The 26,059-nt window shown below is 40.8% G+C and overlaps 1 protein-coding gene across 1 annotated transcript; it reads right to left on the bottom strand.

The window, feature by feature from the left end:
• Positions 1–141: 141 nt before the first annotated feature.
• LOC128541391 (aconitate hydratase, mitochondrial-like) lies at positions 142–25,763 on the bottom strand. Its single transcript, XM_053511789.1, has 17 exons — positions 25,697–25,763; positions 12,642–12,784; positions 12,258–12,516; positions 11,986–12,078; positions 11,715–11,873; positions 11,451–11,601; positions 11,251–11,355; positions 11,077–11,168; positions 5,000–5,105; positions 4,744–4,901; positions 4,448–4,521; positions 4,238–4,349; positions 3,447–3,725; positions 3,171–3,362; positions 2,844–2,976; positions 2,429–2,550; positions 142–1,948 (listed from the first exon to the last, which is right to left on the bottom strand). Exons 1-17 carry the CDS (start codon positions 25,730–25,732, stop codon positions 1,817–1,819), a joined length of 2,346 nt encoding a protein of 781 aa, XP_053367764.1. The 5' UTR covers positions 25,733–25,763; the 3' UTR covers positions 142–1,816.
• Positions 25,764–26,059: the final 296 nt, after the last annotated feature.

Raw genomic sequence — 26,059 nt, 5'->3', positions numbered from 1 at the left:
TATTATAATTAATAATATGGAATAAATATCAGTCACCCCAAACTAAAAATGTATATCAGATGTTTCTCTTTATTTGTTTTGAAATGTCATTTATTTTGCAATTTGAGTTGAAGTCCATCACTGATGTTACTCATTTTATAACCGTCACACAAAAACAGAAAACGTGATTAACATCTAAAAATTAATTGATTTTGACATTATTGAAAACCATGTGGTCTTACACATGGAAGCCGTTTTGTAAATAATTGCCATTGGTGACCGATGGCTAAATTGTCATTGGTATTATCGTCATTGGCGTTACCAGGAAGAGAAGTAACAGCAGTTATTAAATGTATTTTTTTTAAGCATTATGCTCTACTTTTTGTCTATTCATAAAGTTATGAATTTTTTTTTGTCTATTCTAGGTGTGAAAGACGAAATACATTTCAGTAGAATTTTATAACCCAAATTCCAGTTTTTCTGTAAAATGAACCAATAATCCATTCCTCTTTTATAATTGTATACTATAGTCAACACAGTGGGTACAAAGTATGTTAAATGTTTGAGCATTATGGTCTGGTCACAGCAGCAGGTCTTATGTAGGTACAAAAATAAACACTCATCAGACTAGGCTATGCTTGTCTAATTATCTATTGTAAATTTTTTGGTGAGCCACAAAGTTTGACATATGAGGTGCATTCAGAGTTCATTGGCATATCTCGGTTGTAATGTTATTGGAGTTACTGGTGCCTTTCTTTTAGCACAAACCCATCTGTCCCTTCTCCTCTGACCTTTGCATTCAAGAAGGCATTTTGCCCAGAGAACTACCACTTAGATGACATTACAGAAATTGGAACATATGTTTTACTGGGACAGGCTGCAAAGTGCCTAAATCTACGTTTTTATGTAGTAACCTTACCAGCAACTTCATTTCACCTCTCATTGGTTACAACCGCTCAGCATTCACCAACCTGATCATCTGCACCTGTTTCTCCGAGCTTGCCAGGTTTATGCCATAGGTTTTTTAGATTATAATAATTTATTTAAAAAAAAAGATTCTACTAGCTGGCAGTGGTAATTTAAAAATAGTTTCTGGTTTTCAAGCATTACCAATTTGTCCTGTGTTTTCTGCAACCGGTAGCTGGTCAGAGCAAGCTGAATTTTCTGTTGGAGAGTCCTATGTAGAGGGTCATACACCACATTTACTCCTACTGCCAATAACTGTAAGAATGATGTATGTGATCTGTGTAATCCTCCAGATCACTCACTCACAGACGAAAGAGCTACCAGCCGGAATCATACCCTGTGCCATTTGAGTATGCCAAGATAACAGCCACACTGCAAGCATTCAGAACTTAATTGGTTACACATAAGTGTTAATGTTTTTACACATTTTAAGATAGGCTAAAACAGCTTTACAACAGAGATTAAAAATACTTTTAAAACCAGATAAATATAGCCAAGATTTTAATCAAGTTTCAGGTATTTTAATTTTATGGATATTTGCCTTTCTTTGCTAGTGGTAATAAATAAGCATTTTTGTAATGTGAACTACAAAGTAATGACAGACTGTATATACATTAGAGTTGAAGGTTTGGTTGAACCTGTGAGGCAGCATAGACAACCAAATTTTCACCCATTACATTGAAATGGAACTAAAACCAAGAGCACTTTTTTGCCTATGGCAACCTTAAAACTATGAGGGTTACAGTTACAGTTATGAGGGTTACCACAGATAGAGTTATTACAGAACATGATTCACAAGGCTATTTCCCTGTTTATCTGATTAGCATGACAAACACAGGGAAGAGTAAAGATGTTCATAAACAGTCCTTAATTACTGCAGCTCTTTCATCCTGTTTAGGGCAGAGCCTGCCTGAAACCATTCGATCTGAGTCTCGTTGAAAGTGTGGTTTAGTTCAATAGTTTCCTTGCTGCCACCCTTGTGCTTGATTACAGCATGCAGAGGCTAGAGGTAAAAAAATAAATAAAAAATGCAGAAAAAGTAAATAATTCACTAGATTAGTGAATAAAGCTGTAAATCAATAATGACAAAGTAACTTTAATAATAAATAAATAAATAACTTTAATAACAAAACTTTAATAATACTTACATGCCACTTACATGCACATTTGCACACCCCTAGTCAGTTTTTTTATTTACACTAAAATTTCTATATTTTATAGATTTTCTATATTGTACAAAATATTTTAATTTTTTATCCTAGCTAAATTTATTTTCTATTGTATTTATTTTTATTCATATTCATTTTCTATTAATAAGCTTTTATTTTATTTTATTTTCGTACTGTGTGACAAATAAAACTTGAATTTAACTATACTGGACTCTGATGTTTTTTAAATTTGTATTCTGTTAAACACCTGATAAATAAAGGTGGGGGGCCGGACGGACAAAAAAACTTGTTTATTTTGAAAAAATGCTTTTCACCTTTCCTGGGGCAAACGTCTGGAGACCTACGATGGATATTTTGTCATCTGGGTGGATTTTGTCATAATCAGTAGGGTAAGCAAAGGTAAGGGGAAGCAGGCCTTGTTTCTTCAAGTTTGTTTCTGTTAAGAGACAAAAAAAAAAGTAAAGTCAATGGAGAGTATTTTTTTATCCTTTGCTTCATTCACTCTCTGACTATAATAAGTTCTCCAGCTTCTGAATACCTTTACCTAGCTTTTGACTATGCTCCTGGTCACTTTTAATTTCTGCATCTTTAACATTCAAAATACAGCAGGACGTTGAAAAGCAGGAAACTGAAATTCTCACACACATGGGCACAAGCCTTATTGCCGGCTTACAAGCTCTGCACATTCCCTCACACGCAGAAGATAGGGAGGAAATAACTAACACTCACCATGAATTCTGGCAAAGCTCTTGACAATGATGGCCCTGCCTCCAAGATGCCTAGGCTCTAAAGCAGCATGTTCTCTGCTGGATCCTTCACCATAGTTCTCATCACCCACCACAACCCAGGAAACACCATTTTTCTACAGGTAAGCGAAAGTAAAACAACTTAAAAAAAAAAAAAAAAGTTACCTACTCCTAAAATTTAAAAGATTTAAATTGCATCTCTTTCTCTACATTAATGAACCTATAAATAGCATATTTAAATAAAAAAGAACTAGTCTTTCTGCAAATTCAGTAAACAAATCATGTCAGAATCTAAATAAGATTTACTTGCCTTGTAATTGCGAGCAACATCAGGTACAGCACCAAATTCACCAGTCAGCTGATTGCGAATCTTATTAACTGAATCATTTTCAATATTCACAGCTCTAATAAGCAAATTGTTTGAAATGTTGTCCAAATGACCACGGAATTTCAGCCACGGTCCAGCAGCACTAATATGGTCAGTGGTGCATTTGCCCTTCACCTAGGAACAGCTCCAATTAAAATTTTATGATAAACGTATCCCAAAGAGCTAAATCAATCAATAAGCACTTATTAGCCAGATTACCTTTATGAGCACTTGCAGATCCTCCAAATCTTTGCCGTTCCACTTATCAAAGGGCTCGAGCAGCTGCAGGCGATTGCTTTGTGGGTTGACATCCACTTTGAGGCCAGAGCCATCAGCTGGGGGATGTTGATACGTGTCCTGGCCTGGGTCAAAGTCACGTGCAGGCAACTCGTCTCCTGTAGGGGGCTGCAGCTTAAACTTCTCTCCGTTGGAAGCTGTGAGATAGTCAACCTCAGGGTTGAATTTCAGTGTACCCGCAATGGCAAGAGCAGTAACAATCTGATTGGCAGAAAATCAAACAAAAACTGTAAATTTAACAGGCAATCCAGGGTGATTTACTCCAAAGAGATATATTCTGTAATAACTCTAGCTAGGATTAAGCAATCTGAACGAAACAATGTACAAAGTGGTCCTCAGTATATGAAGCTTCAAACAAGGAACAAGCCCGTGGAAGCACTGTGGAAGATTGGAAGGAAAACATCTAACATGAAATTGCTGCTTCCTTCCACACTGATACCCTTGCCGATATGTTCAGAAAAATGGAGCACCACATCAAAGTGTGTCTGGCAGAAAACAGAAATCACTTCCACCATCACATGTAAGGTGATGTATTACACATATCTCAAGAATGTAGTGTACTTTTTTTTGGTTCTGTTAGCTTCGTCATAGCAAGAGTTATTACAGAATTTTTGGGGCCTCTTTTGAGTGAATCACCCTGCACAACGATAAGAAATCAAAAGATTATGCTCCAAAAGGCAGCATGTCCCTTAATGAAACCATAATATTAATACCCCTGGAGAAGTGACGAACGCATGGGTGGCAGGATTGGCATCATTCCGTGCTGTGAAGTTCCTATTAAACGATGTGACTATGGTGTTCTTCTCCCCATTCTTAACATCTCTCCTACACATGAGAAGGACATGGGAAACCATGTACAATACATTTAAAAGAATTATTACTTAAGATAAATGCCTACGTTTCATAAGCAGGGCTCTCCATACCTGTCCCACTGTCCGAGGCAGGGTCCACAAGCACTGGCCAGTACAACTCCTCCAACATCACTGAGTATCTTAGCCTGCAACCAGAGAAATAAATATCCCATTATTATTTATACAAACCCTATATTCAGTTTTACAAAAAATAATTACTTTAACCCCCTAAATTCACTCACTAAAATCATAAACAGGTATTGAAACTGATCGTGAAAACAGGGAACCAAGTACAAGGATAGATTAAAAAGTTAATGCCTGGTCTACATTTTTTTAAATAAGCTTATAAATTAAGCACTCAGACTTACATAACCGTCTCTCTCAATGGTAGCACGAATCTGCTCAGAACCAGGGGTGACTGTGAACATGGCTTTGCACTTGAGCCCCTTATCTAGAGCCTGCTTGGCCAGTGAAGCAGCTCTACTCATATCTTCATAACTCGAGTTGGTACAGCTTCCAATCAGACCTGAAAGTCAACGCATGAAAGGCAAGCTGTTTACTCTGACACCAATCTCAAGTCATGTGCATACAATACAAGTTGATGGAGCCGTGTTTGCTACATACCAACTTTAACCTCTAATGGCCATCCATTCTTCTCTGCAACAGAGCCGATTTCAGACACTGGGTGGGCCAAGTCAGGAGTAAAGGGACCATTGATGTGTGGCTTCAGCTGAAAGAGATTGAACATTAAATTAATGAAGGCACACAACAATTGAAAAAACCTTATTTGGCAATAAATTGAATGATTTCAAACGACAATTAATTCCCTGTACTCAAATGGCCTCCTGGCACATTATCCTGAGATTGTAGGAAAATGTACATGGTCAGCAACAATACTCAGTGTTGCATTAAAAAAAATGCTCAAGGCGTACAAAGTGTGCCAGGAATATATCCCCCGCACCATTATACCCCCACCACTAGCCTAAACTGTTGAAATAAGGCAGGATGGATGGATGCTTTTATGTTGTTAAATCATTATTCTGACCGTACCATCCAATTGACTTTTCTGAAATTAAGACCCATCAGACCCGGCAATGTTTTATTGTCCAATTTTGGTGAGCCCTTGCGACTATAACAGTTTCCTGTTCTTAACTGACAGAATTGCCACCAAGTGTGGTCTTCTGCTGCTGTAGCACATATGCTTCAAGGTTCCCACCAAAATGCTGCTCACTGGGTATTTTCTCTTTTTCAGACCATTCTCTGTAAACCCTAGAGATGGTTGGGCATGAATCCCTGTAGATCAGCAGTTTTAGAAATACTCAGCCCAGCCTGTCTGAGACCAAAAACCACGCCATACTCAAGGTCATTTACATCTCTCATCTTCACCAACCTGATCCTTCGTTTGTACGTCAGCAAACTGTCTTCAAACCATGTCTACATGCCTAAATGCTAGGGTGCAACGATTAATCAATCATGATGACTAAAATCGATAATTAAATTAAATTAGTTGCCAATAATTTGATTTGTCAGTGAGTTGATGACCACCCTGACATGTAGGTGTTAGGCTAAAGTGAGTAATAGCACTTTCATGAGCAAAAATCTCCTAACTATGGAAACATTTAACCCAGGAATGAACCTATTTCAGCGCATCAAGATAAGAAGAAAACCACAATAAGCAATGCACCAATCATGCATTGTTCTCACTATACAAGCCTCTGGCGGCAGCGTTATGATCTGAGGTTGCTGTGGTTGTTTGGGTCTTGTCACGGGACAAACCGGAGACAACAACAGACGACTTAGCAGTTTAGCCCGTGCAGCGTGGATGGTAACCCAAACGCAGAAGCAGCGAGAAAAGGCAGGATAACCTTACAACACACACTCGGTCAGGAAGATAAACCCAGAAATGGTGAGTACTTACGATCAGCAGGTAAACGTTGGGACCAGCATGTGCAACTCAGTGACTGAGCGATGTGAAGCGCCGTGGAGGATATCCGACGATGGTAGTCCCTGATGAGATCGGAGTCGAGCATGAACTGGGCCAGAATCAAGACCGCTCCTCGGGGCCGTAGCCTTCCCAGTCAACTAGGTACTGGATGCCTCTGCTGCGAGGGCGCGAATCAAGGATCTGGTGTACGGTGTAGGCAGGGCCACCGTCGATGATCTGGGAGAAGGAGCAGGGGGGGTTGGATGTAACCATGGAAGATGTAGTGAAGGGTTTGAGTTGGGATGTGTGGAATACCGGATGAATTTGGAGCGCTGCAGGCATCTGGAGCTGGTAAGTGACAGGGTTGGTTCGGAGATTGATGCGATATGGACCAATAAACCTGGGTTTTCTCGATTCAGTATGAAGGTGTAGATTCTTAGTTGCTAGCCACACTTTGTCACCTACATTGTACAATCGTCCCGGGGGGTGTCAACGGCGATGTTGAGTGGCGTAGCGGGTGTTGGCTTGGTGGATGGCTTGGTTGGGTTGGTTCCACAGCCGCCGACACCTGCGGGCCAACTGTTGGGCCGATGGTACATCAACCGCCGGTTCTTGGTGTTCGAACATCGGAGGCTGGAAACTGTGACATACCTCAAATGGGCTTAGATTCGTGGCAGATGAGACATGGAGGTTGTGTGACAGCTCAGCCCATATGAGGGACCGGGCCCAGGAGCGCTGACAATCGGCGATGAAGCATCTTAGATGGCGCTCCAGTTGTTGGTTGGTCCCCTCTGTCCCAGAAGAGAGGCTACAAGTGGAATTGATCAGACGGCAGAAGGCCTTCCAAAACCGGGCAGTGAACTGGAGCCCCCTGTCCGAGACAATGTTTTTTGGGAATCCATGCAGGCGGACTACGTGCCTTAATATCAGTTTGGCAGTGTTCTTAGCTGACGGGAGTCTTGTGAAGGCCACCAGGTGCACAACTTTGGAGAACCGATCCACGATGGTCATTATGGTGGTCTTTCCTTCCGAGCCCGTGATGAAATCAACGGCAATGTGTGACCAGGGCCGACGAGGGACAGGGAGCGGTTGGAGTTCCCCCGGTGTCGGCTGGTTTGTGTCCTTTGCCCTGGTGCACACTGGGCCAGTCATGGAGGGCCACCAGAAGGTGTGTTGGATGAACGAACTGAAGGGTGCGCCAAGTACCTGAGTGTCCAGATATAGGTGAGACGTCCAGATGGTGTGCCTGCCAGTTCGGTCTTCGTGGCCTGTGCCTGGCGAACCCCCATTTTCAAGTCCCAACGGAGAGGTGCGATGATTTTTGATGGTGGGAGGACAGGTGCGGGTTCCGCCCAGGTGACGTCTTCCTCATGTTGTCAGGAGAGGGCGCGGCCTTGGTGTTTCTGGACCCCGGGCGGTACAACAGATGAAAATTATAATGTTCAAAGAACAGCGCCCACAGCGCCTGCCTCGGGTTAAGTTGTTTAAGATTCCGGATGGTGATCAGGTTCTGGTGATCGGTCCAGACAGTGAAAGGCTCACTGGAGCCAGTGACGCCATTCTACCAATGCCGACTTTATGGTTAACAGCTCGTGGTCCCCTACCCCGTATTGCTGTTGAGTGGGGTCAAATTTTTTGGAGAAGAAGCTACAGGGGTGTAACTTCTGGTCTGGACCTCGCTGGGAGAGAACAGCCGTGGGCCCACATCTGAAGCGTCTACCTCCACAACGAAGGGTTTGTTGGCATCTGGGTGGAGAAGGATCGGAGCAGTGGTGAAGCAATGACAGAGTTCATTGAAGGCGGAGATGGCGACAGGGTTGAGGGTGAAGTGGTGAGGTGATGGACAGGTCAGAGCGGTTAAGGGTGCTGCAACTGTACTGTAGTCCCTGATGAAGCGACGATAGAAGTTCACAAACCCGAGGAACCGTTGAAGTGGCTTGAGGGTCTTGGGTAGGGGCAAATGACGCACAACTTCCAGTTTCTGCGGGTCCATAGCCACACCCTGGGGCGAGATGACAAAACCCAGGAACATGGTGGAGCCATCGTGAAAAGCGCACTTCTCCAACTTACAGTACAGTTGATGGGCGAGCAATATCTTGAGGACCGCCCTGACATGTTGGGTGTGTTCTTTGACAGTCTGGGAGTATATAAGTATTTTATCAAGATATGCGAATGCCCACCGGCCTGACATGTCCATGAGAACATCACTGATGAAGTGTTGGAAGGCAGTGGGGGCATAGCAAGTTTGGAGTCCAAACGGAATAACCAGGCTTTTATAGTGTCCAGTGGGGGTGATGAATCCCGTCTTCCACTCATCGCCCTCTCTGATACGCACCTCTGATAAGTTGTCTGCGCTCCGAAGGTCCAACTTTGTAAAAATGATGGCACCAGAGAGGGCGTCCGGGGCAGAGTTGGTAAGAGGCAGTGGGTGTCGATTCTTGATGGAGATGTTGTTTAGCCCCCTTTTTTTTTTACAAAGACGAACCCCGCGGCGGCGGGTGAGAAGGAGGGTCTGATAGTGCCTTGTCGGAGGGCGCTTGACACATACTTCTCCATTGCCTGCATCTCGGTGGTTGAGAGGGAGTAGAGATGGCCGCGGGAGGAATAGAGTCCGGCTGAAGGTCTATAGCCAGATCGTAGGGGCGATAAGGAGGAAGATGGGTGGCACGTCTTGTGCAAAACACTTCAGCCAGGTCTCGGTAGGCGGGGGGGATGGGGTTGATGTCAACGTCGGGGGCCTTGGACTCCCTAGAACCTGTCCCAGCCAGTGCCCATAGGCAAAGTTTGGAACAGGTCGGCCCCCACTGGAGAATTCGATTTTGGGTCTATGAGATGAGAGGGTCATGTTGTAGCAGGCAGGGGTGCGCGATGATGATGGCTGGTGATGATATGGTGGTGAGATGAACTTGGATCTGTTCTTGGTGCGCGTTGATGGTCAGGGTGATGGGTCGAGTCTGGTTGGTGATGGGGCTAGATAACAGGGGCCGACCATCGACAGAGGTTATCTGAACCGGCTGGGATAACGCCTCGACTTTTACCTCCAATTTTTTGGCATAAGTAGAGTCAACGAAGTTACCTGTGGCACCGGAGTCAATAAACGCAGTACTTCCGACTTTTTTCCCGGGCAAAGAGGGTAGATGGCTCGATGGTGCGCAGCCAACCCACAATACGCGCAGAGCCCTCCTCGGAATCGCCTAATTGCATGGGTTCCCCGGCTACCGTTTGAACCATGACGGGTGGTGGAGATCCGACAGTTCCAGTGACAACGGGGTTGAATGCAGGTAGGGCTTCAGGGAGAGAAAAAAGAGGAGGGTCATGGCGTGGTTTATGCAAGTGATGACAGGGCGGGCGGCAGGGGGGCTGGCTTTGGACGGGAGAGCAGGCGTTGATCGATCTGTAGTGCCAGTTGGATCAGGCCTTTCAGCGTAGCAGGCAACTCTCGTCCCGTGAGCTCATCCTTGATACGTGAGGCCAACTCCTCGTAATATATCGTCCGAAGGGGGACCCTTTAACACCCCCGGTGGTCTGGACGGCGAGTGTACGGAGCTCTGCCGTATAGCGACTCACCAGGCAAACCTCCCTGCCGTAGATGGTAAAGCTTTGTGTCGGTTGCCGGGTGAATTTGTTGTATGAATACGCGGTGTCAGAATCGGAGCGAAGAACTGCCGTGGCCCACTTAGCTGCCTGCCTGGATAGCAACGAGACAAAAAGAGCAATACGCAACCGGTCTGTGGAGTATCTGGTGGAGTTAAACTCAAACATAAGATCCAGTGTGGTTAGAAAAAGATTTCTCATCTGGCCATCCCACTTGTCCGGTAAGGCTAAATAAACATCAGATAAAGAAGAAAGTTGCGGCGTGGCAGCTGCTGCGACGGGCGGCGGACCAGCCGGAAGAGGAACAGCCTTACGGAGAGCCGCATTTTCGCGCCACAAGGCCGCGATGTCTTGGAAGCTGCTACGGAGAGCCGTGATCTCGCCGTTCAGCTGATCGGTCGACTTAGCATGTCCGTTCACCACATCGCAGAGGTGAGTGTAATCCGCTGGGTTAAATGCTGGCTCAGTCATTCTGTCACGGCACAAACCGGAGACAACAACAGACGACTTAGCAGTTTAGCCCGTGTAGCGTGGATGGTAACCCAAATGTGGAAGTAGCGCGAAAAGGCAGGATAACCACGCGAATTATTCTCAGGACTCTCTCGTAACGAGAGCAAGAGTCTACACAAATAAACTTGCGTTCTTACAACACACACTCTGTCAGGAAGATAAAGCCAAAAATAGTGAGTAATCACGATTTGGCAGGTAAACGTCAGGACCAGCATGGGCAACTCAGTGACGGAGACATGTGAAGCTCCATTTTACCTCCTTTTATGCTTCCTGTGTCGCGACCGTACTACTTCCGGGTCCTAGTGCCGGTCGCGGAGCGAGTGCATGACAGGTCTAGGCTCAGCAACATAATGTGGCAATAAAATGAAGTCAGCTGATAACATAAATGTAACTGAATGACCAGGGTATCACAGTATAAATTTTTCCCCCTAATAGCACTGGAATATTCCATGACTTTCAGATTGTGAAAGAGTGCAGGCATGAGGAATAATTTTCACACATGAACTGACTACCACAATATGTGCTGTAATCAAAGTTAAAGGTGACTAAATAAGATTTAAGAGTGAGTAACATTTTTTTTGGTAGGCACTGTATTTTGTCATTGTCAATATAAATTTGAAAAGGTTTCTACTGTAGTATTTTAGTGATGAATTAAATCAGGACAGGCGCTTACCTCATTTAGGTTAATCTCAATCACCTGGTCATATTCACAGCCAGCGTCAGGAACGAGCAGATCTTTGTACTCATCAGCCAGACTGGCAATTTCTAAGCAAACAAGAAAATAACTCCCATAGAGGAAACAGTCTAAATGGATTAACACAAGTGTGTGAGAAATTCTACAACCAACCTGCACGTCCTGTCTTCTCCAAGTACGTCCTCATGCGGTGATTGTATGGGAAGACTGAGGTTGTGGCACCAATTTCAGCACCCATATTACAGATGGTAGCCATTCCTAAAAGACAAAAATTTAAAAATAATATAAAAGCATGTAAAGCATATACAAAACAGTTTTAGTTTCTTTTGACTTTCAGTGGTGCAATGTCTTACCTGTACAGGAGATGGAATCAACCCCAGGACCATGATACTCCACAATAGCACCAGTGCCACCTTTTACTGTGAGGATGCCAGCCACTTTCAGGATAACATCCTTTGGTGAGGTCCAACCTGACAGACTGCCTGTCAATTTTACACCAATAACCTGCACAAAAATTCAAATTTTTTCGTATTATAAAGATGACAGTTAACAAATATGACAAAGTGCCACAAAAGGTGACCGGCAGCTGACGGCATGTACAGTATATGTAAACTTACCTTTGGACACTTAAGCTCCCATGGAATTCCTGCCATGACATCTACTGCATCAGCTCCACCTACTCCAATGCAGATGCTGCACAATCCACCACCATTAGGGGTGTGGGAGTCCGTACCAATCAACATTACTCCGGGGTAGGCATAATTTTCCAAAATAATCTGTGAAAAATTTGCAAATACAGAATGGCCTATGGTTGCTGAATTATATCTTATATACAACAAAAATATCTTCCAGTAAAGAAGGGGTACAAGAAGCACCCTTAAACAGTACCTGATGGAGGATTCCTGAACCGGGTTTCCAGAAACCAACCCCGTATTTAGCTCCTGAACTGGCAAGGAAGCTGTAAACTTCCTGATTCACTTCCTGGGTCACAGCAGGAAATACAAACAAACTGCAATTTACTTAATTTGCTCAACTAAAAAACAATAACAGCTCTATTTAAACTACTTAGATAAGGTTTTAAAACTCTTGACTCAGACACAACACATTTGTACAACAGGAACAGCAACCATGCTGCCAACCACATATTACTATAGACTTACCTTTGCTCGTTGCAAGTCCTGGGCTCCTCCTAGCTGAGCCTCGATAAGGTGATCACAGTAGATGGTGGACGGTACAGCCACTTTTGGGAGTCCACTACTGATAAACTGCAGCATGGCCATCTGTGCTGTTCCATCTGGCATTGCCACCCTGTCTGGACGCAGATGCAAGTACGTGTGTCCGCGAACAATCTCCTGGCATTCCGGGTCATCCAGATGTCCGTAGACAATCTTCTCTGAAAGTGTAAGTGGCCTGTCCAGCCTGTTAAGCAAGAAAAAAAAACTACTGTTGAGGAAGAACTATACGTCTATATATAAAACAGTGTGTTGGAAAGAGGTCATCAGAAAGAGCAGTAATAAAAACAGCAGTGAGTAAAGCAAGCTGACCTTTTGCGCACAATATTGACATTGGACTGGAGTTTATCATAGTTAATGTAGGAGTTGGGCTCAAAACGACTCATCGCCACCTTGGCTTTAGCACTGAGAGCCGCAGCCACATGGAGACGTCGAACTCCATGGCCTAGGACCAGCTGAGGAAAAGAAAATATAATGCACTCAAATGCAATCAAATTTAAGTTGGGATGACATGCTGGGACTATGAAACATTTCTCATAGTCATTCTTTTCCAGGACATTTTCAATAATTATCTAGCAGCTAAAGTATGATAGACAGGTTATCACACCTTACACTAATGCTTTGCAGATGTGTCACTTGCATTTTGTACATTTCTTTACCCTGGTTGCTTGTCTGATTTTGAAGATGTACAGTCTATGCCTATAACTCATTTATGAAACATATCTGCATATGTGTTTGCTCCTGAAGCAAAATGATTTTGGTCTTCTGTTGTGAGACCTTGTATTCTTAATAGAAACTGGATCAAAGTGAAAAAGGATCATTTGAGATATAACATTAAATTTACCCTGATAAGAAAGTATTGCAAAGATTTAACTTAAGTATTGACCATTTCATATTATTTATAAAATTAATATATTTTATTTCTTTTTTCACTGTGATCATTCAAATGCTTTTTGAAATGATGTGCAAATCATAATTACTTTAAAAACAGGTTTTAAAGTACAGATAAATATTTAATGTATATTTTTATATTGATATGTATATTTGATGTATTTACATTGAATGCATTTAGTGTTTAACGGGTTGACTACTAATTACTAATTAACTACTAATGGGTTGGCTCTTGATTACTTAAGTTCCACACCCAGCTCGGTAGGTAACATTAGCCAGGGACAGGCCGAGGCACGGGACCACAAGACTACATTTGCAACGTTCTCAGGCCTGAGAGACAGCATACCCCAGCAGCCGGTAAACTAGCTTCGGGGGGCGCTAAGATGAAGCCGCCTCCCACAACCGTTCTTGTTCCCCCAACTAGTGGATTCAACTTCCGGTCGGGACGTTTGGGAAGCCGCGCTGGGATTTATGTCAACTGTGGGCTAGACGGCGGCTTACTACAGGCGCTCGTGGACACCAGCCCCACTGTTTCGCTGCTGCGCTGTGGATTACTGGGGCAAAGCGAGCGCGGTTGCAGACTGCCTGACCCAGCCTTCAACATTTGCACCGTGTCTGGGAGCTACATGAAGATACGGGCTTGTCGCATGGTGCGAGTCCAAATAGATGAGCGAACTCATTCACACGAATTCTTTGTGGGTATTATATCGAGGAGAACTGCATTTTGGGGTTAGACATTTTGGAGAAATGGGGTGCGGTGCTGAATTTAACTGACGGGACTCTTCGTGGTAACTTCGGGGTAGCTAGGTTGTTTATACTCAAACCTCACAGCCGCACATGTTAGTAGCACACACACGGGGGGAGGAAATCCCGGTAGTCGCGTAAACATCCGATAGCAGACCAAGCGGGAAACCTACACGCTAACGCCGACGCTTTATCACGACGGCCGTGCAGCAAAGCACGCCGTCGGTACTGCGAGTGAATGGAAGAGCGCGTGTGCGGTGGCGACGAAAACCAATCCCCGAGACCATCGATCCAGAACTTCCCTCTTGCGCAGTCCTCCGGTCTCTCCGGTGTTGATCAGCCGTCCGAGCCAGCGTGCAGCCGAGTTACTGCATCACCTAGAGCGTCACCCGTAGTCACTTCGCCTGTGTCACAGCTGGACCGTGATCAGCTCATTGCCGAACAGGAGAAGGATCCAGTTCTGCATAGGATGCTAGATAGGGTTAAAGCGGGCGTGAGACCGGATTATACCGCAGTCGCTCATCTAGGGCGAGAGGTAAAAGCTCTTCGCTTCCAGTTCACTCACCTAGCGTTGCACGAAAGGTTACTCTATCGCCACTGAAAAACGGCCGCGCGTCACGGGCGAATGCTTCCAGCTGCTGGTACCAAGGGCTTTGCATATGAATCCTAATTAGTTTGGAGGAACGTTTTAATCTGTTCTGCAGGAGCACTCTGTTCTTGGATAAATGGCGTATTGGTTTTCTGTTTAACTGTATTTTACTGTGTTTGCTGTTTGATGCTCGTTTGATATTCAGCTTTTGCCGCCCCTCTACATGCAACAGAAAAAATTTGAACGAATAGATGCCACTTACACAGATATACTGCAGCTGAAGTGTATGCATAATCAAATGTTTTTTTTACAATAATCAATTAAAGAAGAAATCCATTGCACATTTGCCCATAATTGTGCTATCCCTCTCCATCCCAGCAGCATGTCACAAGAGCTCTTTCTCCAGTTTAACCTCAATTTATAATTATATTTATTAAATAAAATAAAAATAAAAATCAATTTGCACAATAATAAACTAAACAACAAATATATTGCACTATTCTTTATCCCCTTTATTTAAGGTTATATTTATTGCAAAATAAAATCAATTGGCACAATAATCAATTAAACAACAAATCCATTGTACTTTCCCCATTTTTCCTCTTGTGATACGTCTCTCCCTATACCAAATAACAAAACCCGAAAACAAAATAACAAATTCAAAATTAAAATAACAAAACCGAAAACAAAACAACAAATTCAAAATCAAAATAACAAAACTGAATACAAAATAAAAAACCAAATACAATATAACAAATCAGAAAACACAACGACATATCCAGAAACAAAATACCAAATGAGAAAATACAACGACAATTCACGTAGATATAGTTAAATACTTATTGCTGATTGGATGAAACATCTTTTATTCAAGACATACAAGAAGTACTATCAAGTGAAGTCAGAATAATTTTTAAAGCAAATTTAACACAACTTAGTTGACCAAAGTGCTGTATAATCCTAAAATACTAAAATGAATCCAAATGTCTGTGTGGCTGCAGTACTTCATATATACGTACTATATTTTGAGTGACAGATGTCTCGTCCAATCAGCGGTAAGAATCAACAAGCCAAAAAAGGTAGGTGAGGTTTTCAAATAACATTCTTACTGCTGATTGGACGAGACATTCGCCACTAAAGATCAGCAAGAAGAATTTATTTCGCAAACCACATAGGCATGTTGATTCTCACCGCTGATTTCCTGCTCTTTGTTTTACCCAGATGAGGATGGGTTCCCTGTTGAGTCTGGTTCCTCTCAAGGTTTCTTCCTATTACCATCTCAGGGAGTTTTTCCTTGCCACTGTCGCCCTCGGCTTGCTCAACAGGGACAAACTGACCATTTGATTCATACACATTCAAATTCCATACAAACTTAAATAATTCTTTTGATTGTGTAAAGCTGCTTTGGGACAATGCCAATTGTTAAAAGCGCTATACAAATCAATTGAATTGAATTGGACAAGACATCTGTGACTCTGTCTTTTCTGGTTTGACTAAATTGTCGTGTTTTCTCATTTGATATTTCATATCTGGATATGTCGTTGTGTCGATTTGTTATATTGTTTTCGGTTTTGTTATTTTGTTTTGCACTTCTCGGCCACTGTACATGACAGATCCAAACATGCTTTTATTGTAATTAAGGTTTTCCTTCATAAATCAGAAAATAAATTATTAAAATGTAAGCTACAGTGTTAACTATTTACACTCAACAAACAACATAAACAAAATTAAACCCTTGACTGACATTTAAAATAAGGACTACTAAACTAATAACATCTGCAAAATGTAGCGGAAATTCTCAAGACCTGACTCTTCTTTCCCTCCTCTAACAAATTATTTTGTTATCAGTCACAGTGGAGCTCAACCTGCCAACAGATTGAAAATGGTGAGGTGAATGAACCAAAAGCACACCCATTTAGCCCTTTCAACAGTTATGTTAGAACCTAATCATATATTAATGAAATCTCCTTTTTTATTAATATTATAATTAATTATGAGATTTCACAAGCTGTTAGCAGTATGATTAATTTGAATCAATCAGTAAGTCAAACTGTAGTTTATGAGAAAGTGCAAGCAAGGGATAGGCTTGTGTTGAGTGAGTAATGTAGTATTTTTAACATCATGCACCTTAGCGGTGCCCTGATGCATTGTTGCATTTATCACACTGAATCTGCATGAAAGATTTTACATGAAATTGTGAGCAAAGAATATACCTGTTCAACTCCTAGCAAGATTCAAAGAGAAAAAAGAAAGCAGAAAGCAGATGATTTTGACTTTAACTTGGATAGACATGTACATGGAATAAAAATGTATAGCACATAAGAATTGAGGGGCTGTTAAGAATGCCACTATAAAGGCAAAAGTAGGAGGGGTCTGTGTGTGGCATGGTGTTCAATAACGCGCACGCACACAGACCCAAAGAGCAGGCTAAGCCTTTAGCAGAGAGAGAAAATTTATTTTTTTTACCTGTCTAATGAGACTTGCTTTTGCTTTAATCATCACCTGCACTGTACACACACGCATGCAGACACAAAATAAAATATGTTTTAGGCACACTTACATGGTCGCAGTGTTATAGTAAACAGTACACATGTGCACGGATGTTAATTATACCAGTAAGAGATGTGCACTAAGACCAAGCAGGGGAGATGATTACCCACAATTCCGCAGCACAAGAGAGAGAAAAACCATTGACTCAGTTGTGATCACGTGACGCTTGGCAAGAAGCGCAAAACAAGAAGCATATGCGTGATACATGATACTCGGTACTCATAAACCAGGACTTGTTTGTTTTTCAAGTTAAAATTTATTAAAAATCTTTGCTCGTCTTGCGGAATGCTTGCAAACCGCGTTACTCGGAATCTGAGGTTTCGTTATATATACGAAAATTTGTACTATAAACAATATGGTGCCTAAGACTTCTGCACATTACTGTAATGCCCCTTTTGGAGTTCTGCAGCTGGGTCTATTATGGCCAGCATTTACTTTTTTCGGCAATTTGTGCTGCATTGTCTTTTTTTTGTGGCATTGGACATGACATTTGGACACCACAGGCATAAATGAGCATTGGAATCCTGTCACCAGTTTCTCCTGTTATGTGTTGTGAATGGTACTGTAAAGACGAAGAAATCTCTGGCTGATTCATATACTTATGTATAATAATTTGTTTGTAAGGCTAATCTAAAAATGGCTTTAGTTTGTATGGGTACAAAGATTTGTCTTTGGAAAATGCAATGGAAAATGGTCATATGATCTGATGAGTCCAGATTTACCCTATGCCAGACGTTAGGCGCATCAGTGTAAGAATGTAGTCACACAAAGTGATGGACTCATCATGCATAGTACCCACTTCACAAGCCTTTGGAGGAAGAGATCTGGGGATTTGGGATTACTTGGTTTTCAGACCTCAGTCAGCTGACAACCTGTACTGAATGATGAGATTATCAAATCAATGCATGTATCTTTCCTGGCATGGAAAGGGCATATTTTAGAACATAAATGTCAAGCTTTATTAGTTTTCAAATTGTTAAATACTGATTCTGGGCGCATAAGGATATTTTCATTTTAAGTGAATTCCACAAATGAAATTAAAACTCAAGATAGTCAATCAAAATATGTGTACATGACTTATACATAAGGGAACAAGAGAGAGAGAGAAAAAAGGATAAAAATTTTCTAGGTGGATTATATGTGGTCAGTGATGGCTATTTTCTTTTTATAATATTTATTTATTTATTTATTTATTTAGTAGCATCTGTCTACTTGAACATTAATCACAGTTTCAGCACATGATACAAATCCCCCAATAGCCTTCATTGAGGGAGAACTTACTGAAATCGGTGAGCAGCTCTTTTTGATCTTCCAAGTCATTTCCACAATTTACTGGATCCACCATTTATACTTAATTGTGCATGTAGATACTATCCAGAAAAGACACATATGTTTAAAGCTTGTCTTGTTGAATAACAACCTTACTGATCTGCAGTTTACCTGAATCATATACAGCTATTGTAATGATAATATGTAAATGTGATTACTGACAATGATTTACGGCACCCAAACAACACTAAATGTAGTAACACATAATAACTAAGAAGCTCTCTAAGGCCTGTAAATCTGTTATCTTACATAACCATTCTATAACTTATGTTACTGTGCTAACATAAATAGGGGCTAGAAACTGACCGTTTTTTAAAAATGTATTCTAGGCCCTTACCAGGCCTAGAATACCCAGGCCTAGAAGGCACTTCCAGTTGTTGTTATTGATGTTTACAAATTAAATTGTGGCATCTTAGGAATTAAAATCCACACAAAATTTTGAAACAGGGTTTCACATAATAATTATAAAATGTCTCTGTATGTTGTATAAAAATTTTATGTTGTATTTGAATTTGTATAATTGTGTAATTAGGAATTCATATAACTTCAATTAATTAACTTTAATTAAACCAGACAAACTTTTCTGATCGCTTTGCATGCCACGAAATCCCTTTCACCAAAGAGAATTATACCCGATGTGTAATGGTTGACTTGAGACAACCTGATGCTCTTGTGGTTGGACTTCATGCCTGTTTTTTTTACTATTAAACCTTCCCAGCTGCTATCTTTTGCATCTGTTCTTAAAGGAGTTAATACTCCCACTCTCAACTTCTCTTTATCTCTTTTCCCTCTCCCCCAACTGAAATCAAAACCCCCTGATTCTTCTCTATATGGATGGACATATATATATCTCCCACTCCTTTGTTCCTCAGAAATTCACCATGACATTTACAATGGTTTATGTTTTTTGTCATATAGAACATAAACCATTGTCGATAGAACAGGGGTTTGGTCAAACATATAAAAACATATAAAACCCCCATCTTTTGCTGTTAATAAACAGAGACCTTTTTGACAATGTGTGTGTCTTTGACTAAGTCTCTCCTGGTGCCAGAAAAGTTCATCGAAGCACAGAGGACAGACAGAGCAACTCACTTCTTCTACTAATGCCACTTTAAAACTTTACAGCAAGACAGTGTACTGTACATTCACTAACTTTACTGAATGGCTGCACAATGAAATTCAAAAAAAGTGTACAAACAGAAAAATAGAACTTACTTCACCACTTGGTCATGTCTAGATCTGCCAGGTTTCGGGGCTGTCGCTGAGCAACACAGGGTTTCAGCTCTCTTTAAAGATTTTCTATTGAATTTAGGTCTGGAGACTCCAGAACCTTGATATGCTTCTTACGGAGCCACTCCTTGGTTTTCCTGGCTGTGTGCTTTAGGTCATTGTCATGTTGGAAGACCCAGCCATGACCCATCTTTAATGCTCTGACTGAGGGAAGGAGGTTTTTGCCCAATATGTCACAATACATGGCCCCGTTTATCCTCTCCTTAATACAGTGCAGTCGTCCTGTCCCCTGTACAGAAAAACACCCCTAGAGCATGATGCTTCCAGCCCCATGCTTCACTGTAGGTATGCTATTATTGGGATGATACTCATCATTCTTCTTCCTCCAAACACGGCGAATGGAGTTAAGGCCAAAAAGTTCTCCTTTGGTCTCATCTGATCACAGGACTTTCTCCCATGACTCCTCTGGATCATCCAGATGGTCCCTGGCAAACTTCAGATGGGCCTGGACATGATCTCTTCACGGCATTGACCAGCTCCTCCCGTGTCGTCTGGGCTGATTCTTCACCATTCTTAGCATCACTGATACCCCATGTATCTACTTAGACTTTGGCTGATTGTGGGGTGCACCGGTGTCTTTATGACAGCTAACGACCTCAAACAGGTGCTACTAATTTAGAATCATGAGCGGAGTGTAGCTGGACTATTTAAAAGCAAAATAACTGGTCTTTGCGGGTCAGAAATCTGGCTGATAAGCAAGTGATCAAATACTTATTTGACACAGTAATTCACAAATAAATTGGTAAAAAATCATACAATGTGATTTCCGGATTTTTCTTTTTAGATTCTGTCTCTCACAGTGGAAATGCACCTATGCTGAAAATTGTAGACCCCTCCATGATTTCTAAGTGAGAGAACTTGCAAAATCACAGAGTGATCAAATACTCATTGACCTCACTGTATATAAATATACGTGTACCTCTCTTTCAAAAGAGTCTTGTCCATTTTGCTTTGCAATTGGTATCTGTGCTATATCCATTGTTGTTTTCTTTACTTTTTCCCCTCAGGTTCATCTATTCTGGCCTGTTTTATAGCTTTTCCATCAGGATTTTTGGGCTTGATATTTCTAGGCAATGGTACAGATTAGTCTTTTCAGTTTTTTCATCAGGTTGGTTTTGCAAAGAAGTAATTACAGAATTAAACTCTGTTCTGTATATGGTTGAATATCGTGACTTGCCAATGATGGTTGTAGCCTTCTTCCTTCCCTCCTCATTTTCAATAATTTTCTATTCTTCTGTTTCTGTAATCTCATCACTATTAACCAAATGACTTCTTTTGCAATTAGGGACACCAAATGGCCAAGACTGGTTTGCACAGAGATGGTTAATTTAGGTTCAAGCTAAACAACACAAAGTATCCTGAAAATTTTGGCGGCATCATGCACAGATGTGCAATTCAAAATTCAGAAAGTCTTTCAAGCCCTTATCACCAGTTCCTTTGCCAATAGCCACTGTGAAGGATTTGATGACATGAGCCGAGCATAAGTGCAAAACTGTCGAGCATAAGTGCAACACTGTCACAGTTCGAATTTTTGCCCATGTCTTTGTCCTGTTTTCGATGGCATATATCCTCTCAAGATAAGCACCATGTCTTCATGGTTAAAAGTAAGCATGAGTCCCAAACTGTAATCCGTTTCTATTTGTCTTATAATGCATCTTGTGTATGTGGCAAGTTTTAAATAAAATTGCATAAGCCAGAACGTAATGGGACTGAATGTTCATTTGTGACCACTTCACAAACAGGCAGCGGGGGAACATCTCTTCCAGCCCCAGGCAAGGTTAAGTCGTAGTACAATACCCTTTTTTTTTTGGTAAGGATTTTTAGATATCACTCCTCCAGTGGCATACAAATACAAAGAGACAGGGGATGCTACCCTGAGATGTTCAACAAGTATACTCAGGCTAAGCTCTGTGTAGAGGTGCACACAAAATGGATTGATCTGTAAATTTTAAATGTACCCAGGTGTGCTGTATGAAATAAGGTCACATTCCTTCAAAATAGTTCGTGTCAGGTGCATCTCTAGTAGCACATCATTGTGAATTTGAGTGCTTTAACGGACTTTATATGCAATGACTTTTAGGATGTTTTTGCTAAAACATTTTGTGACCTGCCTGCAACGCTTCCACAGGTGTGGTTCTCAGCTTGTGGTAATACTCCTCACTGATCTCCTGCAGAACAGTTCCAGCAATTTTACCACGTTTGATATTACTGGCAGGTCTTGCTCTTGTCTCAGCTTCACCATAACGATGAACCCTAAAAGGAATGGCCACAGAAAACTTACTTGGTGATGAAGCTAGCCTAAATACATACTTTGCTTTGCAGGTTGAGAATGAGCAGACTGCACGAATTGTAATATAAGGAGAGAGGATGTTTCTGCTTTTTCTTGATTTTCAAATTTCAAATTCAAATTCAATTTTTTTTTTGTCACATACACAGTCATACACAGTACGAAATGTAGTGAAATGCTTATACGACTGCCATTGACCCTAACAGAAAATTAAAGTTTACAAATAAGAAATAAATATAAATAAAAGAAATACGATAGAAAAATTCAATAGAAAAATTTAATTAAACTAGGAAAAATAGAACTAAAAATAAAAATAGAAATATGATATACATAAAAATAGAAATATACTGTACAAATTGAAATATACTGTACTGGGTGTGCAAATATGCATAGAACAAAGTGTCTTTGTGCAAAGGTTATTAAAGTGTCTTTGTGCACTGGTCCAGGATGTAAACGTAAACATGTAGTGTAGTTGTGAAGGTAGGTGTGCAAAGTTATTAAAGTGCTGGTATGTGAAATGGAGTGTACAAAATGTTTTTTTTCCTGGAATTCTGAATAAATTGCATGTGTCCAAGGCTTTCTGAGTTTTGTGGTGTGTTTGGGTGTTGCAATTTTTTCGCATGTTTTTTGGTCAAATGAATGGTGTTTTTTGTGTTTTCCTGTATAAAGGTTTCTGCCAGCCTCCGAGTGGCGCAGTGGTAAAGTGCTCACCCCATCATCCGGAGATCGCTGGTTCGGTTCCCGGGTGATGTTACCTCTCACAGAGAGCTAAATCTCTCAGCGAGGAGGGATGAGAGGTACCTTAGTGCTCCCTTAGCACATTAACCACGGCTCTATGCCATTCTGTGAGCTCATGCACGTGGAGGGAACGGATAGCACTGTCCTCCGAGTGTGTTACGCCACCCCCAACGGTGGATAAGAAAAAAAAATTTAGCCAGGAGGGCTGAAGGCTGTCACATTTTTCCTCCAAACCACGTAACAGCCTTCTGCCCTCCTGACTAAATCAAAGTAGGAGCCCCCCTAGTGACGGGAAGGAATTGGACACGACTAAATTAGGGAGAAAATCGGGAAATAAAATCTAAAAGAAATTAAAAAAAAGGTTTCTGAGGTTTCTGCCCATTAGTATCTTCTAGTGAACTGTTTGAAATAAATCTGGATCCACAGAATCATCATTTTTTCTGTGACAGTACTTTCGATCCATCTTCATACAGGCATCATTTAAATTATTGAAATTGAACAGCTCAGTCTCACTCAATTGGGGTACGGGAGAAATTTAAGGGGAACCCTTTTTCAACTCCTTGTGAAGCATCCATTTGTCGTGTTTTAGTTCAAATAATCTCACTTTTTAACTCATTCTTGATGCTGCAGGGCTGAGACTGCTGTTGTTCATGAACTCTGTCTCTAATCTGACGGCGATTATAATTCCACGCAGTCCAAAGCCATTTTCTGCTAGCCATATTGTATTTTTAAAGATTTTCATTGATAGATGAGACCACACTTTGGATTTAAAACATGTGTCCTGATTTAGCACATTTAACTCTAACTGTTCAGTATCTCCAGCTAGTGTCCACAAATCTGTCCTTCATGCTCCTTTTTCACTTCCGTGCCTTTGGATTTTCAGATCTACTTGAATGATTAGTGTGTCTTAATCTAAGCCACAAAATAATAAATTTGGAATTATTTCTCTGAAAAAAAATTGGGATATCTGAAGTTTATCTATTTATTTTAGTTAGGCTATTAAAATAAAGCATTCTTGTGATTTATTTTAACTTTTTTTTTTCTTAAGAGAATGGCTAGCTTGATATTCTATGAGAATAATGTGTTTGTCTAAAATTTGTGCCAATGTAATACACACTAATAAAATGTATATTACATTTTTATTAATGTGTATTACATTGGCATATATTTTTATTCAGTGATTGGTATGCTCTTCTGAAATACATTGAATATTGTAAGTAGTTAATACACTTTTCAGTGAATAATTATGTGCTTTATGCTTTTTTTTTTGCTCTGATAGTTTAAAATGTTGAAAAGAGGCTGATTTGACATGTGAATGCAACTATATGAATTGTAAAAGTTGTTAAAAGTTTTTAAGTTTAAAAAAAGATCCACAACTTACCAAGCTTTTACACCTTCTGCCGTCACTTTATCTGTTGACTTAATGTTTTGTACCAAGTGAGGTGAGGGGATGGGGGTAGGGAATCCTTTAATGAATTGGTGGTATGGTATAGTAGAAACCAAAGAAGTCTTAGTGACACTTAATATAAAAGTTTACCTTTTTTGTTTGTTTTACTTAAAGGTGAAAAATATTATGGTGCACAAATAAAAAAAAATGTATTCTTTCAGCATGATGGATGATAAAAAAAAATAAAAAATAAAAACACAGGACATTGAAAATTCTATTTAATTTAAAAAAAACTTTATTCACCCCCAGGGGGAAATTTAGCCACGCAGAGTCGTACAGACAATAAACCACAAATTTTATTGATAAAATGTACAAAGATAGCATAGGATTTTCTTTATGATAACTCCAAACAATAAGTCAAATTATTGTCCTTAATTTGACAAAACAATATATACTATAGTGAACCTTCATTAGAAAACATTTGGTGCACTCTGGGAAACGCAGTCCCAGCCAAACAGAAGTCTCTGGGTGCAAGATGCCCTCTAGGGCTCATTTCTGACAAACACATGACATGATACAAAACAACCTACCCTAAACAAGCAATTTAAATACATCTGTGATGGGAAAAATTGTTGACATAATGTATTAGTGAGAAAAGGAACTGATTATAGCGTACATCGTATAGGGTAAATTGGCAAAACTTTCCTTGCGATATGTTGCTGGAATAGAAAGAGATTTATCAAAAAAAGATATGCACACAGTTCAGTGAAATCTTCGAATTCTATACCTAATACACACACACACACACACACACATTTATTTACTTGAAAAAGCTCCTGTGATATACTGATGGGATAGAGTAACGCATATCACAAGAGGAATTATAAGTAAAAGTGCAATAGATTTGATGTTCAATTGGTTACTGTGCCAATAATTGATTAAAATAACAATAAGTTAATATAACTGTAAATTTTTACGGGTAATTCTTACGCAGTCCCTAAGCCGCACACAGTGCAGCTCCGCTTTCAACAGGGTTATGCGCCTCCCAGAATACTTAACATACATTTAAGGCAAATAGGTGAACATATTACCAGACCCCATATTCGTTCCAAACCTTCATGTTGCATGCAGAGAGGCGGCAAAAGCTGAAAATCAAACTAACATCGAACAGCAAACGAGCAAACCTCAATCACTATTTTAACCTTGCGTTAATCTTGCAACTAAAATTTCCAGCCGTCCTCTTCAGACAGGCAAAATACGAAACCGTCAAAAACCATATTAAGTTTTTTAAAAGGCTGGTTTGCTAATGTATGAGCAAAAAAAAAACACCCATGAATGGTAACTATTTTGGTGAGAAGAACTCCTAGCCTTCTGCTAACATCCTTGGAGGCGATGACCTGAGCAGCATTAGCCGACTATCTGCGCTCTTCTCTCTCTTCTCGCAACAAAAGCATTTTAACGTTAAATAGACACACTTAACTGCAACTAACACCACACAAAAAAATTCTACAGAGAGTAAAACACACAATAAGATACTGCAATCGTGGTTTATCGTTTACCTGAAGCCTGGAGACGGTCAAGCAGTAGGATGCCATTTTGTGCACTGACAAAGATGTGACGCTTGAAAATGACGTCGGCAGCTATAAATCCGCGGCCCTCTCCACCCCGCTCTTCCCACTTTATATCTGTATGTAAAACCCAGTGTGGCTGGTAGTGTGGGATTCAGGATGCGGTTCCCCTCCCTCTCACTCTGTCTCGGTTACTCAAAAGTTGCCTACCAGTATGTATTGTCTGATTTGTATTTCTGCATTAGTACACTGTAAATTACAAATTCATGCTTTTAGGCGCTTACAATGTAATGTTTTAGTATTCTTCACTCAGTTAACTTCTTTAGATACACTATACTGACACTAGGAAGGGTT

Source organism: Clarias gariepinus, chromosome 14 (genome assembly GCF_024256425.1).
Source record: "Clarias gariepinus isolate MV-2021 ecotype Netherlands chromosome 14, CGAR_prim_01v2, whole genome shotgun sequence".
Classification (NCBI taxonomy): Eukaryota; Metazoa; Chordata; class Actinopteri; order Siluriformes; family Clariidae; genus Clarias; species Clarias gariepinus.
Note: the sequence above shows the minus strand (reverse complement) of the source record. Positions and strands in the feature narration are given on the sequence as shown.

Coding starts and splice junctions, on each gene's coding strand:
- LOC128541391 (XM_053511789.1), bottom strand. CDS start 25,732: ATGGCATCCTACTGCTTGACCGTCTCCAGGCTTCAG. Junction 12,079..12,257: donor AGGACTTGCAACGAGCAAAG/GTAAGTCTATAG, acceptor GCTGTGACCCAG/GAAGTGAATCAGGAAGTTTA. Junction 4,522..4,743: donor CCATTGAGAGAGACGGTTAT/GTAAGTCTGAGT, acceptor CTCTGGTTGCAG/GCTAAGATACTCAGTGATGT.